At 38.7% G+C, this 20,208-nt stretch overlaps 1 protein-coding gene across 1 annotated transcript; it reads left to right on the plus strand.

Annotated features, from left to right (window-relative positions):
* Positions 1 to 819: 819 nt before the first annotated feature.
* On the plus strand, positions 820 to 18,324 carry MTFR1 (mitochondrial fission regulator 1). Its single transcript, XM_069853175.1, has 8 exons — positions 820 to 962; positions 4,280 to 4,378; positions 10,305 to 10,322; positions 10,364 to 10,401; positions 13,243 to 13,484; positions 14,986 to 15,247; positions 15,438 to 15,606; positions 16,454 to 18,324. Exons 1-8 carry the CDS (start codon positions 897 to 899, stop codon positions 16,511 to 16,513), a joined length of 954 nt encoding a protein of 317 aa, XP_069709276.1. The 5' UTR covers positions 820 to 896; the 3' UTR covers positions 16,514 to 18,324.
* The last annotated feature ends 1,884 nt before the right edge of the window (positions 18,325 to 20,208 follow it).

A 20,208-nucleotide genomic window follows, 5' to 3' on the forward strand; every position in this document is an offset into this window, starting at 1 on the left:
CAGTAGAGTGCTGTTTCTAGCCTGATACGCAAAACAAACATAAACCTCTATCTATGGCTTCCTTTTTGTTTTTGGTGGCATACGCTTCTCAGTGTTGTCTAAGTTGTAACTGGAGTAGGACATAGTTAAAGGAAAGCTATGCTGTTTTCACTGAAGGAGCAATAAAACCATCTTGATTTAAGTGAATGGTCGTACATAGAAATAGATGCAATTTGAAATCTGTCCAACTTCATAAATCATTTGAATATTTTCAGGTCCCACGTGTACACTGTTTCCTGTCTGTTTATTGCGTTAGTCATTTTTCCATGTTTCCTTTCTGTCTTCAGTTGTGGGAAAAAGGAAGAAACAACAAAGCTGTCAGAGAATGTGAATGATGAGAGGTGATCAGTTTTCTATAGTTTGTTCCTACATAGAAACAAATTTTAGATAGGAGTATGGCCCTTGAACCTTAGTGCTACTCCCCAGCTGCAGGTGTTGCATAGTGTTCGGTGCTCATTTTGAGTTCCAGAACACCATTATCTGTCCCAGTGCAAGTGATCAATCATTTCCCCAGCTTTTTAATCATTAACTTTGCAACAGCTCTTATTTCGTAAAAATGATGCTACTTAAAGTCTTTGTCACCTGTATTAACTAAATGCCTTTTGAACGCCTGTGCTTTGCAGTACTAGGAATTGTTGTCACTTAACATGTCTCATTTTCAATTACTGTTTCTAAAGTTTGTATTTTGTTTTTTTTGTTTTAGGAATACATATATTTAGCAGTTTACTTGTGTATATGTTCCACAACGTGCATCTAAAATTTTGATGTTTCTCGTTTTAGAATTACTATGGAACCGTTGCAGCCCTGTTGGTTTGGAAGGCTTAAATCCAAGTCTGGGACGGCATCTTCCATTCCAAATGATTCGCTGGCTTAAGCGCTTAATTAGAATGGCTCTTGAACAAGTTGGATTGAACATGGAGTCAGTAAGTGTTTCAAATGTGCTTTATGTTTTCAGAAAATCAAGTATAGAAAGGACTTAATATATTTTAATTTGTGGTTATCAGTCCCAGCAGAACACTTGAAGTATGCTCAACAGTTACATGATTCTGCATGGCTGAGAAAGTATGAAGTTTACTACTCGGACACTGAAGTGTTGAGTAATATACGTGTTAAAAATACCATGCGGTTCCTTCTAGCTGTAATAACAAACTGTTTATATTGTAAACACCACTTTTCATGCTAGTCATCTATGTGTCTTTTCAAGCTGAAGGAAAAGTTTCAACTAGTTAATGGTGATATTCTGAAATGACCTGACTTCTTTGCTCTTACCTTGGAGACATGAAAAGCCCCATGAAAATGAGGTGGTGGTAATTGTGCTGTATTTAGCTGTCCTGAAAGTGTTACAGCACATGAGTGCAACGCAGCTGTCTCATTACTGGGGAAATGGGAAAGTGCATTCCTAGCTCTCCTCTTGGAGGAAAGTGTATATAGAGTTTTCTTTGAATGCCTAGCAGAGAGGGAGAGAGATCTGCTACACATCAATTGCTTTGTCCCTGTCACCTTTAGGAAGCTATTTTGGGTAGAAATATTGACCTCGATGCAGTAATCCTTACGTTGTCAAAATACTTTAATGTTTTAACAGTGGGGAAATCCTTAACAGCCATGTGCAGTACTTAGAAGGGCAGTTCATGCTCTGCATTGTTGTGGTAGAACCTCTTATCAGTCTTGGGAATATATGGAGAGCAAAATATTTATACACTGTAAATTACAATTACCAATAAGAATCTACATTTTTAGGATTTTATTAAAACTCAAATCTGAAATTTCATGCAGTGAAACTTTGAAAATTCAAAGTGTGAGAATATGCTGGGCTACAAGTGTTGCCGAATACAGTCATTGTTGGCAACATCGTTCATCCTAGATAGGGGAGGGGAAACAAGTTTCTAATCCGTTTCCTCTCATTCGCTACTTGTATCAAGCTTGTGATAATGCAATTACCTTTCAAATGTCAGATGTTCTGGAAAACAGCAAAGCACTGATGCAATAAGAGGGTATGACTAAGGAATATTTTGCAGACTTGCTCTGCCAGTGCTTCAAGTCAACAAGAAGTTATGTGGACTTGGGTAGAGCAGTGCGGAGACTTAGCTCAGCTGAGCAGCATGCTGATTTTATTTGCATACCTTGTGGCACGGCTTGCATGCAGTTTTCTGAAAATATTGTCCAAGCATATTTTGAATTACCAAAACTGAGTCATTAAAAGTTTTAGTGCACCAACCCCAACCGCATGTGAGCACCAAATAATTTTGAGGATCTGGGTGCCAGTCAATGTTTTGTCTGTGGTCTGAGCAACCTCTAAACAAGTTTTACCACTTGTTTAAAATGTGTTGCACTTACATTGTTAATACAGCCTGTAGTCTGGGCTCTTTTGCTGTTGCACAAGTAATTGTGTAATTAATTAAACCTTCCTTTGACGAGTTGTGTTTTTTCCAATGCAGTGTTGCTTTGACACTATCACCAACACTTCTGCTTCTACCATCAGAATCTGTTGTATCACTGTTGTATCTGTTGTATCTGTATCACTACAGTGGTTTTTGTCAGTGACTTCTTGAAGGCTCCTGATCTACCTGATGTTTGCTCAGACATACAGAGAAACAGTAATGGGATAGAAACAGCCATGATGTCTTTGTTTGAGGCATCCAAAAGGCAGGATCAGTAGAGTACTCTGCATTGAAAAAAATTGTGGTCAAGCTTCAAACAGTTTAAGCAAGAGAATGTGTGTTTTGTAGTATGGAAAAAATGGGTCTGATTGGATTAATGGCAAAGTTGCAACTCTGATGTGAGGATCTCACATAGCATATGTGCAGTGCACATCTGTTTTGTCAAAATATATATATCGCAATAAAGCCAAAGGAAGGAAGGGTACTTATTTAGAAATGGGCAAAATGTGTGAAGTTTCTGAGATAATATATCTGAGGGTAAATGCCATGGTACATTAATTTTTTTGTTGTTTTTAATAGAACCTTCAAAATTTAAGAGTAGTCATCTTTGCTTAGTATATCAAAATGTTTTTCAGCTGTGTTGTGAAACTACACTAATTCCACAGGCAATATTGCCATGCCAGATGAGGGATGTTTCAGTATTAATAGCCTCGATTTTATCTAAGTTTTCTTTGTTGGGCAGCCTTCTAACAGGATGTTGAGTTTGCTTGAAGCTATGAGCCTTTAAAAAATGAGGTCTGAGTAGTAAATTCATGTCTACAGCCGTAAGTAAACACTGGCAATTTTTTTTTAATGACCATATAGCTTTCTCAGTGTTTACTGACAACATACTCTGTGTTAGAGTCTTCCCATTGTTCTTTCTCTTCTTTTCACATTTTTTGTTGCCTTTCCCCTGTGCTGAAATCTTTACTACTTCTGTGTGGGATTTTTGTTTGTTTATTTGTTTATTCCCCTCTAGAATTAGTCTCATTTTATTTTGTACAACTGTGGTAAATAGTAGAGGAAACATTCCTGTCCTTAAGTACAAAAAAAAAAAGAAAGCAAATTCAATCCCTGTTGAAAGAACATACAAGAAATCTGAATGGCAGTAGAAACAGTGCTGATAAAGCCAGGTGTGCTGAGGTGCTATGTGCAATTTTCTCTACGTAAATGTAGATATATTTTTTTTTTTTAGCACAAAGTTTCATTTTCATATATTTTTTCCCCTTTTCTTTTTCTTTACTCTTTAATTTCACAGTTGCATGTTCATGCTTATGCTAGCTGATATTTATTCTTTTTAACCCAGGAGGCAGTGTTCTTGTGTTAGAGGAAAAAAAGGAAAATAAAATAATTAAAAAAAAAAAAAGATAGTTTGGGAGTGTAGAATCACATAACTTAGTATTTTTCATGACTCGCTGGCTTATCTTGAATCTCCTTAAGAAGAGGTTTCTGACCTAATGCAGATCCTTCATTGTCTTGAAAATAGACAAATTATGCTTTTTAAGAGGATTTCTGCTCTTGAATTCTTTTGTGTAACCAGATTTATCTCTTGGAATTGGAACTTAATGCAAGGGCTGCCTTGAACTTAACCATAGCTCTGTTATAATGACATACACAAACTTTGTGCCAATTTGGGTTTAGATGTAAGGAGTTAGAACTGATAGAAACTTCGATGCATAAATAATATATTCTCTTCTCACAAGAAAGGAATAACTTTAAATATGTTTAGCACAAGCATGGTATGGAAGGATAAGGGAAAACTATTCCAATGTGATATCAAACTCAGTTACCTAACAGCTGGCTTCTTTTTCCTTCTCGTCTAGGTGCTTTGGTCAAGCAAGCCTTATGGTTCATCTCGAAGTATTGTAAGAAAAATTGGTACTAACCTCTCTCTTATACAGTGCCCAAGAGTTCAGTTTCAGGTAGGTGTTCTCAATGGTTTCGAATACATGTGTCACTTGCATCAAAGGATTTTATGCAAATACACAGTTCATTTAAATAAAAGACTAGATGATTTGCAAAAGCAGAATATGATAAACTGGGCACATAAGAGGATTAGTTTACTTCGTTTCTTCTCACTTCCAGTTCAGATTTTTTTTTCTAAATATGGTTTCTTCAGCTTCTGTACTGCCTAAAACCTCAATCTGTGTTGCTGTAACACACATAATGAAGCTTGAAACAATTTTTTTCCTAAGGAAACTGCAATTTCTGAAGTGAGGCAGTACAGTATGAAAATGTTATTCTTGTAAAAAGATGTATTAATAAAAGAAAAATGTTTGGAACTTATTCCTATAAATAGTGTTTACAACCTAGATTTACTATGCATGTGACGATTAACAGTGTTACTCAAAAATACTTGAGGAAATAAGCAACTTTACCAGAAAGTAAAAAAAATTGTAACAAGGTAACATGAGTACCCTGTTTGCTTTTGTTTTAAATAGAAGACTATTGCTGTATAGGTGAAAGGGGAACAACAGTTCTGTGCCGCTTTGACTTGTTTGCTTTTAACTTCAACTGTGTATAGTGGGAGGGTAAAGAGTGAGGGTAGAAGCTTAAGGAGGAGAAAACCCTTGCTTTTTATAACAAGTCTTTCAGGAACAGATGGGAAAATAGAAGCTGTTACACATGATCTCTTCAACTCTGTGTGTGTTAGGGATAGGGGATGGATGTAGAATTAGAGAAATTTAGTGTTTGAAACTCAAGATGAGAGAGAAAATGGTCTTGGGCTGAGCAAAAGTGGGGAACATAAATGTGAATGGTGGGCAATCATCACTCGCACTAAGACAAGGTGGTTGCCGCATAGCTAAATTTTTCAATATTTAGTATCTTTATCCTATATGAAATGTATGAAAAATGTTTAGACTTGACATTATAGTAGCAAAATCATGTTGTTTGGATTAACACAGAGGCCATTTTGTTGTGATAGTAAAAGCCATGGTAACCTTTTGCCCCTATTAAATAATTACATTGAGGAACTAGGGGAGAGGGCAACCATCTCCAGGTGCTTGGCAGCTTGGTAAAACCTAAAAAATAAATACATAGATGTGGGTAATACTTACTGGCACTTAAAATGTGATTGTTTTCTGTACTGTAAAGGACATACAAGGGAAGTAGCTGCTCATTTGCAGAGAGGTTGCCAAATACTGCCTTCTCTTAATATGTTACATAAAAGAAGACGTCTCTGGTTTATGTACTTGCAAAGAGCTGTAAGATACATCTGAGAAATCTGTTCCTGAATATTTTTAGTGTTGAAATAAAAATATATATAAGTCTTATCTGAATTCTGTGTTAGAATAAATGTAATATTTGCCTTTTTTCCTCTTAAAGAGACAGCCAGTCAGTTTGCTTAGATTTTATGCACACCAAGCGTAAACATTCATCTTCTGTTAGGTGAAAGAAAAGGATCCTAAAAATTAGGACTACAGTTGTCAGAGCTGATGCAATTAGAAATACAGATCTCAAAATTTGAGCCTTGAAACATGTTAAAATTTATATGACTTATGTAGACTTTAATATATAAACTGCTGAACATGTAAAAGTATGATGCTAACGTCTGGTTTTTATGTCTTTATCTCAGCATTAAGATTCTGTAATGAAGTTCAATACTGACCTCAATTGTTTTTATGCTGTTTCACCTGATGCTTTCCTATAGCTGTCTCTTCCTCTTTCTTTCTTGCCAGCTTTAACTATATTAAGAAAGGACCATGCACTGAACCTTGCTGTAAGTCACTATTTAAAAAACAAAGCAAACCTTACTTGCCTCATCTGAGGGTGCATGTATATCTTCAGTGTTTCTAACCTCATCTAAGAGCAACCAACTTTCCACAGGTCTTCATTTTCCTTACAATAAATGGATAAGAGATATTAAAAGAATATCTCTGTTATGTTCATTCTTTCTTCTCTGCTAGCACATTTTTGTTCAGCTAGTCTGAGAAAAAGAGTAGCATAATATTTTGAAGTCTACTGTCTGTTGTAGTGTCTGTAGTCAACATTTACATTAATTGCTAAATGCTGCTTATGTATTCAGTAATTGGTGTCAGAGCTTGCCTTGTATATTGTATATGTCATCAACAAATGAAAATGATTCATATAGTTCTTTTGTATGTCACATTTTCTAGGTTTAACTGTAGTCTTTAGAAGAAGATAAAGTAAACTTACCAACATAGCCTAGGTAGATTCAACCAAACCTACAATACTTACAATACTATCTCTTGAGATAGTATTCTTCATCATCTCTGTTCTAGCCCTGTGCTTCTCCTGTTTGTCTGATGGAAACCTGATCTTCAATAGAAGTCTCATAAGGAAACGGCAGAATTTACTGGACTAATTTGAAAAATCATAGCAAATATGTTTTTCTTAAGTATTTCCAAATGTTTAATACATAACTATATTAGTAATTTGAAATTAGAGGTTTTATTCTATCCTTAAATGTATAAAAATATTTGTTCTACTTTCCCCTTCCTGGAGCAAACAAAAAGTAGGAATCCTGCTTTGACATCTTCCTAAACAGCATTTCTGTAGTGTAGTGGTTATCATATTCACCTAACACACTGTGTTCCCTGTTTGAAACTGCAAGGAAACACTGGTAGGGATGACTGAGAGCTGGATTCCATGAGTCTTTGTGGGTCCCTTCCAGCTCAAGGTATTCTGTGATTCTGTGACATCAGCCAAAACAGTACAGCGTGTGAAGGCTTTGCATGTGTGTGTGTGAAGCATACAACACACTGAAACAGGCAAGAAAAAGCCCATGAAGAAAGAAGCAGGAGAAGCAACTATATAGTTTCCAGAGAAAGAAAAGCAGGGCACTTCCACTGATCCATTCACTTCCTGCCATCCAGGAGAACTGAGCCTCTGTTTTCAGCTCTCTGCTCTCCATTTCGGGTGCTGGCAGAGCAGTTGTCCAAGTTTTTCTCAGCTGAGATCAGCTGGAGGAATAGGGTAGTCGGAGTTATTTAAACATCATTCTACAGACAGGCGAAGGTTTTAAGAGATAGGTGTTGGCTTTTAACCTGTAAATTAAAGTAAAAATCCTGCTTTAACTTGAAATTCGTAATCCACTGCTGTGGAAGGCCTTGTTGTTTTTAGGGATAGAGAAAAGAAACATCTGTATATGGGGTAACAAGCAGATTCTGTTTACATATAAATACAATTTAAAAAGTAGGAAGAAACTTGCATCACAATATAACAGAAGGCTTTCTACTAAATGTTGGATTAGAAGTTATTTATCTTGCAATGCAGGAAACCTGTCAGTGGTAGATGCATTCCTTACTGTTATAAATCAACAGTACGTGTAGTGCCTTTATTTAAATGTGCCTTCTTTTCATGGCAATAGTTCTTTGTGTGGCCATTACCATCAGGAAAATCTGTATCACCTGCAGGAAGTGGCTAATGTATTATAGATTTTTTAAATTGCCATTAACATTAATGCAGAGGCCGTGGGCGTGAAAATTTCTTTTTATATTAAAAAAATAAAAAGCCAAAGAAACCTAAACAATGAAAATCCTAACATGCAATATAGTATTCTCTAGACTGTTCTAAAGTGAGGCAGACTGTGATGGTATTAGGTACAACTGTTAATGTGATAAACATATTACCATCTGTGCTGATGCTACCTGGAAAAAACCCTGTTGTTTCCAAATGATCTGATGGTGCCAATACACACTCCTGGGAGCTGTGATAAAGGCTTGCATACAAGTTGTGAGTGTGAGGTGAAGATGGCTGATCTTGATTTCCAAAGCTGTTTGTAACAAATCCTGGGGAAAAAACCAACCCCAAAGCCACAGTTTTTATCTTCCTGGGACTTATGTGTCAAATGCTACAACTAAAATATCTGTCAGTGTTGTTCAGAAATGATTTCACCTCATCCAGATTACAGTCCCAGTGTGATAGATCTGCTACAAATTCAGGTTAATGCAGTTATTTCACAGTTGCTGCTACATAATAGTTACCTCTTACAGAGGAGAATTGCCTTGAAAATAGACCTAAGTGCTAAAAATCTGGATCAAAGCTGTCTTTACAGGCTGTAACATGCTACCACCATCTTTGTCAGTATTACTAGCTTCTTGGCCACTACCAGCAGCAGGCAGCACTTAAAAAACTGCAGCAACTGTGAATTTAGCCTGTGGATTGCATGCAATACAAGCAGGATCATAGGATGACCTGAGTTGGAAGGGACCCACAAGGATCATCTAGTCCAGTTTCTTTCACTGCATAGGACAACCCCAAAAGTCACATCATGTATCTGAGGGTATTGTCCAAATGTTTCTTTAATACTATCAGTGTTCGTGTCATGACTACTTCCCTGGGCAGCCTGTTCCAGTGCTTCACCACCCCGCAAGTGAAGAACCTTTTCCTAATATTCAGCCTAAACCTCCTCTGGCACATCTTCCTGCCATTCCCCCTGATCCTGTTGTTGGTCACCAGAGAGAAGAGATCAGCACCTGCTCCTCCTTCCCTTGTGAAGAAACTGTAAACTGCTGTGAGGTCCCCTCTCAGTCTCCTCTTCTCCAGACTGAACAGACCAAATGACTTTAAGCTGCTCCTCATACAACCTGCCCTCTAAAACCTTCACCAGCTTTGTGGCCCTCTACGCAGTAGTTTGTTATCCTTTGTATACTGTGGCGCCCAAAACTGCACACAATACTCAAGCTGGGGGCACACCAGTGCAGAGGTTAGAGTGGGACAGTCGCCTCTCCTGACTGCTAGCAGTGCTGTGGTGCTGATGCACGCAGGACACAGTTGGCCCTCTGGCCGCCAGGCGCACGCTGCAGACTTGTGTTCAATTGCCATCAACCAGAACCCCAGATCTTTTCCACAAGGCTGCTCTCCAGGCTCTCACTCCCCATTCTCTGTATGTCAAGGGGTTGCCATGTACAATGGTTGCATTGGAGCTCAGTAACTCAAGGACAGCGAGAAGATGAGTTGCTGAAAAGATGAAGCAGTAGCTTAGTGCTAGTTACTTGAGACCAGGCTCCTCAGTAGTTCAGTAACTGAGTGCACAAGCCTGCTAACCTGGTAGCAGCCATATGGGGAAAGCAGATTTGAAGACCCATGTTGTGTGGCTGTGAGCTTGTATTGATGATTCAAACAATTTCTCAGTTCTCCACTCAGTCACTCAACTGTAAATTTAAGAAAGGTTCCAGTCTCTGGAGCCTTGCTCACTTGGGCTGCAAACAGCCATAAAGCTAATGGCAGAACCATGGTGGAAAATGGTCAGTTTGCTTGGCATACTGTGAATAAGATCTTTAGAAATAATTGTGTTGTGGTTGAATCCTGCCTCTCAACTCAAAGTCTTTAGGTGTTACTGAGCTAGTAGATGGTCTGCCCTGTAACACATACACCTTAATTCTTGTACAGAATTTCTGGAAGTGTAGGGATTGGGAAGGAATGCACTTCAACAGAATTTAACTATCAAGGTAATCCTAAAACAGAGCAAAAGTCTTAAAAAGTACTGGTAGCCTTAATGTCTTTTTTTAACTACTGGACATGAAATTATTTAGAAATTATTTCAGACAGTATGCAAACTACTTGAGAATGTTGATGTTTGTTTATCTAAGGTAAGAATTTGCATTAGATTTACTGTTCAGTAGGTCATGTGGTTGTATACGTAGTTAGTTGTGAACCTCTGTCAAGTGTTTAGCAGACTAGAACAAATAGTTTGATGTCAGTGAAATGGTTCTAGTAGCCCAGGACAGAAACAAGCATGCCAAGTCTACAGATCTGTTTGGTGCACATACGTGTTATAGTTACGTGTTGTTAGTTGTGTACCCTCACTAGAAGCATTTAGTAAAATAACTGTAACTTGGGCTGGGAATAGTGTAAAACCTTCAATCTTGTCTTTAAATTTAGCTTACCTCTCATGCCACAGAAGGAACCATCTTATTCATCTAGAGAAGATGCAGTGGGGGATTGCTTGCAAGTGTGGAGTGGTCTCTACAAGGCTCAGGTATGGTCCTCACATCTGCTCTTAGAACTTCTGAACTGAGAGGAAGATGCCTGGCTTCTCTCCAATGAGAATCTACTGTGCATTGCAATTCATGGGAAGCGTTTGAATGCTGGGAGAAGAGAGAGGGAAGAGTGGTAGAAAAGGTAAAGGAAAAAGGTCTGGAAAAGAAGCAGTAGAAGTTAGGCTAACAGGATTATGAATGAAAGATTGGTTTGAGAACATATAGGAGATTTGCTTTATACAAGAAACTAGAAGACTGTGGGGTGTTTTTACTTATTTATTGCAAAGAATTGCATGTGGCAGCTTCAAGCAACCTTGTCCCCATGAAAATGTCTGCTTTGGTGTGCCACAGTTGCTGCCTCCGATTGTCCAGCTCTTCTGAGAGTTTGATTAATGTGAGGTGCTGTACTGTACAGCGTCCTAATTAGCAAAATCCAATAATTGGCACGTTGTTTTTTCATCTTTCTGGTTAAGGCTCTGCAGTCAGCTAACAACAATTAAAAATTTATAGCTTTTACTTCATCTGTAATTTTCATAATGAAAACTGGCAGGGAAGTCTGTGAGCACCTGTGTCCGGAATGACAGAACAGGTACTGTTGTGTTGGGTAAAGAGCACTGCAACTGCGTGAAAAAGGTTGGATGGGGTGGTTGAAGTTCTCTCTTCCAGCCTACCCAGACTGCCACTCAGACTAGCCAGGAGCAAAAGTACAGTTCTGTAGCACAGAGGAGGTTTTTCTTCTGAACAAACTATCCTTTCAGAGAAAGGTACAGATTGTTGGCTTCAGAGATTACTGGAGGATACCATTCTTAATTTGAAAGCATGAAATAGATTAGTAATGACCTAGATGCCCTCCACCATGACTTGCCACAGTGAAGCTTTGTGTAACAAACATTCTGGCACTGCCACTTTAATTTCACAAACTCAGAGGGGGGTCAAAGAAACCAACACTTGTTTGGGAAACAGTATTTATAAAGTCCGTTTGATGCGAAAGACATTAACTGGCCAATACTACTTTTGCTTACACAGATGCGTTTTGTTTAGGGATTGAACTGTAAAGCTATTAATGTTTAATGGACAGAATAGGGAGAATAGCTCTTTGGGGCTTCAAAGAACCTATTATGAAAAATGTAGGGCTTGCCTATTTGCTGAGAAGTCCACATGTGCAGGTGGGAAGGTGGACAGATGGGTGTGGGATGGGACTAAAATAATCTTGCAGATACATAGTGGTCTTAAGGCAAACAGCTTATAGTAGAGCATGGTAGTGAATTACTTAGCAAATATGAGTATTTCAGCATGCGCCATTTATTATGTCTGTGCACAGGATTATATAGTGGAGCTATCATGTATTAGGGGTTTCCCAGGCATTTGAAAGTCTGTCTTGACAAGATCACGTAGTTAAATATATATTCACTGTATAATTCAGTAAACAGTCTTGCAGACATGTTTTATGGAGGAAGCAAGCAAATGACATCATTTTTCCCCTACCCTTCATCAGAGCAGTAGACAATTCAGGCATAATATTTTTCCACAGTGTTAGGTTCCACTCAGGACATTTCCTTAAAACACCATTGCTGCTATGAGTGGAAAATACCCTTTGTTTAGCTGTTCTTCTTCAAAGAGTTTCCAAAAGGCATGTTTTAAGGAGTGAAGTAACGACTGGCTCCTTCCATTTAGGGAGAGCAGAGAGATGGCTGCTGTAGGGAAGCATCCTGTTCTTTTCTTTTCTCAACTTTAGTTGCTCTCTATTCCCATGTAGGTAACAACACCTAAATTTTAACGTCCTTGATAATATTTAGTTCTACCTGATTAGTTCTACCTGCAAGTTGTGCTGAAGTTTTCTGTCAGTGTTGTGGAAAACTCAAAAGTGTATCTAATCCCAGATTGAGGTGATCAGAGCACAGGGCTTGTCCTAGCCTTAAGTCTTGGCTCTTGCACTAAGTGTACAGAACTGCACATCTAACATGAAATGCATCCAGAATAGCTTAACCTGTGAATCCAACTCGTGAATCCAGAGTGATGGGGCTCTAAAGCTGCGTTAGTCTGGAGCTGTTCTACCCATTTTGAAAAGTCCTATCACTGTTCTTACTTTCGTGTTGGACTAAATGATGGAATCCTGACCTGCCTGAGAGGTTTTGGGATTGAAGTAAAGGAGGACTGAGGAGTTAAGTATGTAGTCAAATTTTGCAGTTGTAATGTTTATGGTAATCTGTTGTCATTAATCGTTATAAATTCTACTTACAGGATCATAGAATGGTTTGAGTTGGAAGGGAGCTTTAAAGGTCATTTAGTCCAGCCTCCCTACAATGAACAGGGACATCTTCAACTAGATCAGGTTGCTCAGATACTTGAGATAAATGGTTTAAAAATTAATATAACCTTTTCTAAGTGCTTATTTGACTGTAGGTGCTCAGTAATGCCTCAGTGTTTAACATAGATTGAGCTTTGGTAGGTAATAAAGAACAGCAACAGATTTGCCTTTTCTTGCTTTTGTGAGAAAGGGGATGGAAGCTTACAGACTCTTTAAAAGTCTGTGAAGTTTTCTTCTCTGTAGTTTTATTTATTGTGTGTAGATTGGGTGTGAAAGGGAATATGTCCCTTTTTTTTCTCCTGAAATCGAGGATTCCATAGAAAGCTGGGTAGGGGAGGAGATGTACAGCTCTTGAAGCAAACAGAAAGGAGGTGAAGTTCTTGCTTACTTTCAGCTATATAATATCTTGGTGGAAGTGTAAAGCCAATTTTAAAGTCAGACCTTCACCTTGCATTCCTGGTTTTAACGGTGCTTTACTTTTTGTCTGTAACAAAGCCTTTAAAAAGGGGATTTTGTGATATTTTTGTTACAGGTCAGAAGTTTGTTCAAATCCAACCCAGCCTCTTTCAGATGAACTACATTATTCTCGAAAGTCCTCGTGCAGACAGGTGTCCTTACAGAGCCCATTGGAAGAAGAGCCAGTGTCCAGGAACATGGTGACTGCAAATGAAGAAGCTCTGCAGAAGATTAGTGCTCTAGAAAACGAACTAGCCACTTTAAGAGCGCAAATAGCCAAAATCGTAATCTTGCAAGAACAGCAGAACCTGACAGCAGGTATTAAATTTGCTCTTCTCTTAGCACAAGTTAGTTAATGCGTTTGTCCCTTTTATAAGTCATAATGTGCTAATTCATTTTTGGAGATACTGCAGCACTGAACGCTTCTCCATATTGTTTTGGTTATTTTGGTAGACAGATGTAGCATTCTTACCAAGGAATACAGGTCCTGAAAACAAGAGACCTGCCAGACTTTTTATATTTCCTGGTATTCCAAACGTCTTTATGTTTGTGTGAAACTCTGCCAGAATTCTGAATCTGTGTGTAAGTAAAGAACTGTTGAACAGCTTTCAGAGCAAAGCTCATGGTAAACATGATGGCTTAAACTAAACTAAAAGAATGTAACTTAATTGCTAGCACTTAAGTCTTTCGATCCAGCAATGGAATAAGGTTTCAGAGACCATGAAGTAATTGTACGAGATACTAAATACACTTTTGGAATATGTATTATACATCTCATAACAGAAAAGGAGGTTGTTTAATGGAATCTTCTCTGGGATCAAAACACATTGTCCAGATGGAACCAAAAGTGGTGCGCTGTTTCTGGTAATTCAGAATAGTTCTTATTTTCCTGAGTTTCTTTCCTCTCATTCCCTCACCTCTGATTTCCAGTTCTAAGCCTACCACCTCCAAAGATTAGTGGGAGTTGACTCTTGTCAACTGGACGTGACAGCCATTTGGTTTTCACTCTTTCCTAGGGTCACTTAGCAAGTATATTTTTTTCCTGTGTTTATCTATAAAATCATATTCTCCTTCTTCACATGTTCTTGTTTAGTTTTTGTCTGTGAACTCATAGCAGTCACTTTTTTCCCTTAACTGTTCATATTCAAAACTATGATATAGTTTTAATGATCACATGGTTTCACTCTTGAATTATAGTTATTGTGGGATTTTTTGAAACAGCTGAGAACTTATTTTTCATCATTTTCCCTTCTGTTTATTCAGAAAGTTGGAATTTTTATTTGATTTTATCATCTCTACCTCCCTCTTCTGGTAGAATATGGCAATGACTCTGTGGATGCCTGCATGTATGCAGACTAGACTTTGCTGTATTACCTGTATGCATATCTTCACACTCTTTATACTCCAAGCATCAAAACTGTGGTTTGATCTGGCTTTGCTGACTTCTTTAAAGTTGCATTTGAGCACAGGTTTCTTAATTTCTTTGTCAAGTTATTAGTGCTATTTTATTTACAACATCAATTTTTACCTGAAGAGTACAGGGAACTTTTAATCAAGGTTATGGTGAGACTGTCTGTCCTCAGACAGGTGATCGGGTGGCCTTAACTTCAGAGAGCTGGAAGAAATTTATATTCAAGCATTATTTGAGCTCTGAAATTTACATCAAAAAATCTTGTGTGCTAATTTCTTATTTGTGATGAGCAGGAAGAAACACTGGTAATCTAAAGAAGCTATTACAGTCATATTTTTCCCTGAGCATTTGTTGGATATGAAGGGGATTTACAAGTAAACTGATATGTAATGAATGTTTTATTTGTAGTTGGATCGAGTCTGGTTGCTTCAGTTGCTCTCCCTGTTGCACCTCCTCCTCCACCACCACCTCCGCCGCCGCCACCACCACCACTCCCTCCCCTGGGTCTACAACAGAGCACGTCTGCCATCGAGCTCATAAAGGAAAGGAAAAATAAAAAAATGAACTCTGGACACAATCTGACAGAAAATGGACCAAAGAAGCCTGAAATACCAAACATGCTAGAAATCCTCAAAGACATGAACAACGTCAAACTACGCTCAGTGAAAAGGTAACAAAAATTAATATAAAGAAATATAAGTTTATTAACATTTGCACTAATAATTTTTTTTTTATGACTCGGAACTATTTCAAGATGAGACAGATGCTGATGTAACACCTGACAAACAGAATGCAAAAGCATCCACAACTTCTAAAGTTTTGTTTTGGGCTATATTAATACTTCTAATTTTCTTTTTTAGATCGTCAGAAGGCACAAAATTTAAACCGGTTGACCCAAAAGATCCTGCAGCATTAATAGCAGAAGCGCTCAAGAGGAAATTTGCTCATCAATATGAAAATGATAGCCAAAGTGAAACAGAAACAGTGATTCCAAAGACTGAAACAAGGAGAAAGACTGAGGTAGTAATGGTGAGTATTGTCATTCTGAACTAGTGCTCAGACTAAATTATAGTTGTCATGAAAGCCAACGTATTCCTTGCTGCCAGCCTATGCAAATACCTACCAGTTAGCACCCCTGTCCACAAGACCCAGTGCAGTACTGCTGATACACCAGGATTTATGGCAATTATGGTTTTAGTATCAAGACTTAGGATTGTGTATTCTTTTGGCCCTAGGTTTAAGAAGCCCTGTTGGTTTCCATATTTTTATTAAACAAAATAACAAATATCTTTTCTGTTGCCATGAGGATGTAATATTCTGAAAACTTGATTCTCAAGGGCTCATACTAGAGTAAAATCTGAACGGAGTTTGCCTGTTGTTACCAACCATAACCATTCAGGTAACACATGTGAAATTTTGAAGCAAGATCCTGAGACTTGTCAGCCATTCCGAAGAATGCAGAACTAACTGTTCAGAATGTCTGCTGGATCTTGGTATAGGGAGTTTTTTCTATTTGAAATACTGGCTCTCAGAAAAAAATTCTTTACAGAAAGAGTGGTGAAGCATTGGAACAGGCTGCCCTGGGATGTAGTGCAGTCCCCGTGCCTAGAGGCATTCAAAAAGCATGTAGACATAGCAGTTCAGGACATGGTTTAGTAGACACGGTGATGTTGGGCTGACGGATGGACTGGGTGATCTTGGAGGTCTTTTCCAACCTTAATGATTCTGTGATTCTAAATCCATATGCAGAGCAGCAGGTTGATAAAGGGAATTGTCCCTGCCTAAGTTCTCAGTTTACTTAACAACTTGTATGGATAATAGTTCAAGTAGGTTTCTGTTGAAAGCAATCTGAACATGTTTCTGGTTTCCTTCTCAGTTTGGACCACACATGCTGAAGCCCACAGGAAAAATGAAGACTTTAATTGAAAAATCTTAACATATTAAAATCACTACACGAAAGACTGTTAAGCTGTTTTGTCTGAAATAGTTCATGTTGCAAATAGCACTAGAACTGAGCGGTCTCATACAGTACAGGAAAAACCTAATGTGAAATGTAGAATTGAGTCACTAAACATGTTTGTACATGATTTATCAAGAGGAATAAATTTGACCCTTATACTCAGGTATTAATTTTGTACTCAAGCCTGGCTTTCTACTCAGAGTTAATACAATGGGTTTAGTTTACTAAACACTAAGTTATATCCAACATTCTTTGTGCATAACTGACCAACGTAAAATGTGTGTACATGTTAATAATGAGTGATACACCCTTCGGTTAGCATCAGTCATCTGAGCTCTAATATAACTTGCACTAAAATGTTTAGTTCAATACTGAATTTTTCATGTTGAAGTCTTTCTTTTAAACTTAATTTAAAGCAAATTTTTAGCTCAAAGAAAACCTGAAAATGTTCTGCTTCCTACTAGAAAATAAAATTGAAAACTTAAATCTGCTGCAGAGGTCACCTGGTATGAGACATGTGAAGTACCAACGCGTTTTTATGTGGGATTGTTTGTTTGAAATAAGCTTGCAAGGGTAAGAGAGGAAAATCTATGAGAGTGTATGACAAGTGAGTAAATCATGCTTCCAGTGTATTTGAAACAACCAGTAGAGAGCAGCAGAGTAAAACAATTAATGTCAGATTATGTGTTAACTAGCATAGAAGTAGTGTAGATAGGAAAAAAAAACCGTACAAAGTACTGTGGGGTGCAAGTTGCCAAAAGGATGTTGCTCCTCTCAGCTGTGCAAAGAGATGCTCACAGACACCTTTTTATCCCCAGCTGTCTTGGGCCCCCGGATAGATCCCTAGCAGCTGGGGACTGCGCAAGCCCTCATGGTGCTATTTACAGGGAAGAGATGGTAGAACTCTTGCACATAACCTGTTTTCCAGGGGAAGCTTTTCTGGGGTCATCTCATAGTAGCTAGAGCTGCCAGACCTGTGCAGAGCTGGTTCATTAACTTAACACCTGAGCTCCTGTCTCCAGCCACAGGCAGGGGAAGGGCTGAAGCTAAAAATAAAATTCAGGTTAAAGAAAGCTGGTTTGGACCCAGAGCGCTACAACTGAGCTGCACACTGCAGTGAAGCCAAGCTTTGCTCCGACTGTAGACAAGCTGAGTCTGGGTATTTCAGCTGCTCTGGCTGCTGGAACAAGTACAAGTGCCTCTTGGAGTTTGTTTTCTAGGGAAAGCAAAAAGCAGCACTTCTTAAACAAAGACAGGTGAGTGGCTCTGGCTGGGTGACTGAAGCTTTGCTGCTTTTAACTGGAACGTAGATTGTATGATTGAGGAGGATGGTTTCTGGTGTGAAGCTTGAATTGGTGTTAAAATGTACGCAGTGTAACTTCCTTCCAGAACACTCTGCCATCAGTCTTACTGATAGGCCGTTACAATTTTGTATTCTTTTAAATGCCTTTAAAACACGTTTTTGAAAGTTAATTTTGGTTTCAAGTTTTGTATTTAATGCTGTATTTCCGCTATATAAAATTAAAAGCAGTTAAAATAAATAGTGTGTATGACTTGTGGTACTGTGCAAACAGTAGCAGCCAGACGGCAGCCACAATAAAGCATAGGTTAAGTTTTATTGTAGTGGCTATAAATCAATGTGGTGACAACTTCCTCGCCTCTCTTTCAGGACTGGGCTACTTACCTTGTTGCAGAGCAGGAATAACAGGGGAATTGGTCATCAAACAACAGAGAGCTGTTAATTCAGTTCATTCAGATGAATAAAAATGATGAGGAAACCATGAGAAGTTTATGCCTCATCACAAACTTAGCAGGAAGGTACTCGCTTGACTGCCTCCCCACCCCTGCCCCCATGATACTCCCTTGCTGCGGCACAACTCCCTCCCCCTCCCACGGTGCCACAGTTTCAGAATAGGTGGCCCAGAAGGAGCTTTTCTGAAGTCCTCATCTTCTTTCAGAGACAAAAGTTCTGCTCCAAGTATTTCACTTTACATGATTTTAAATGTCAGAGTTTAAATGATGTAATTCAGTCCAATCGCATGATTAACTTGTAAAACTTAGGACATCACTTGACCTTTTAAGCTAGACTAAAGTGTGGGGAAAGCACCGCACCAAACATTTAGTTTGAACTGAGGCGAGGTGCAGGTATCTAGGTGGCAAAATTTATTCAGCAACATAAAGTTATGATTAAAGACGTGTCACATGTCAAGAAAATAAAATCATAAAGCTGCCATCAGATAATTTATTTCATACATTTCTGTACCTTAATTTGTCTCCATCACTTGAAGTCTTTCATGTACCCAAATCTGCTGCCCAGAAACACACCTCAAGAAGTGCTTGAACTCCGGCCCTTGGTGCGTGCTGGGCAGACACCTCAGCCCTGCCCCAAGGCCTGTTTGTAGCTGTGTGTGCGAGTGAATGGTGCTCAGGGGGAGCAGAGCTGTCGATGAAAATCTAGGTGGGGACCCAGCCTCCATCCCATAATCACTGAAACGATCTGGGTGCCCTACCCTGGCTCTCACATGAAACGTTTAGGCTGTAGGAATGTTGGAGTTCAATGTACAGTTGTAGAAGGCGTTTCTAGGGGGCATGTTCAGAAAAAGACATTGATCTTCCATTTTCTTTTAATTCAGCCTAATGTTAGAAGCTTCCATGTACACCAATCGCTGGGATTAGAATCAATCTTTCTAAATCCAACGTGGTAGAAGACAGATGCCCCTTTTCAGGCCTTGGAACAAAACTCCTCCTGTTTTACTCTCACACCTTGGCAACTGGTACCGGTTCCTATCAGAGCAGATGACAGCAAGATTGCACACTGGTAAAGAATCCTGTTGTTTATATATTGAAATATTGCTACATTTGTAAACTTTTTAATTTTCATTAGAATTACATACAGAAATATCCTTAGAACTAGGCTGTGTCAAGCAGCAAGATTTATCTTGCTCCCCGTCTTTAAAAGAAAATGTGAGTCACAGAAGACATGATCAGGTAATGATTTTAGTGGCCGTTTTGAAAACGGCTGCCGGGTCGGAACATGCTTTATTCAAAAACATGGAAGAGGAATCAATCCTTTCCCAGGCTGAATGCTATGAATCTGTACAGGCTTGTAAGGAAGCTCAGCAGCAGTCTCGCTGTGGTCATTTACACAATCCTCATCTCTTTGTCCTGATGGCTCCAAATGCCGCTGGCAAGCAGCCCCCTTTCAAAGGCAACTGCTAAAGGAAGGCTCCTCTCCTACTGCAAGTTACACCCCCCAGCTTGGGATCCTATTTGGACCTTCTCTGTTGAAGCCGGACAACAGCAAGAACTGGCACTGACGGCAAAGGAAGTTGACGCGGGTTCCAAAAAATGGTTTCATTAGAAATTTATTTCTTTAAACATGGCCGCTTCGAGATCAACGCTACTACTTTGGGGAACATAAAAGAATAATAACTTAATCTTAAAAGGGAAACAATCAGGTAAGTCGGGATTTGCTTTTCAAACAGTAAAAGGCCAAGCTCCAAGAGGCGACAAATTTTGGCATACGAGGACTAGTATTTTCAAATCCAAAAGTTGGCTTAGTTTTACAGTGGAAGCTGACTGCAACCTTAGCTACCTTTCCGTAATGCTGGACTCAGTTGTAACTTAAATGTACAGGAGCATAATGTGAAAAGATTTTTTTTTTATTAATT

Source organism: Phaenicophaeus curvirostris, chromosome 3 (assembly GCF_032191515.1).
Source record: "Phaenicophaeus curvirostris isolate KB17595 chromosome 3, BPBGC_Pcur_1.0, whole genome shotgun sequence".
NCBI lineage: Eukaryota > Metazoa > Chordata > Aves > Cuculiformes > Cuculidae > Phaenicophaeus > Phaenicophaeus curvirostris.

Coding starts and splice junctions, on each gene's coding strand:
- MTFR1 (XM_069853175.1), top strand. CDS start 897: ATGATTCGCTGGCTTAAGCGCTTAATTAGAATGGCTCTTGAACAAGTT. Junction 13,485..14,985: donor ACAGCAGAACCTGACAGCAG/GTATTAAATTTG, acceptor TTTTATTTGTAG/TTGGATCGAGTCTGGTTGCT. Junction 15,248..15,437: donor AAACTACGCTCAGTGAAAAG/GTAACAAAAATT, acceptor TTTCTTTTTTAG/ATCGTCAGAAGGCACAAAAT.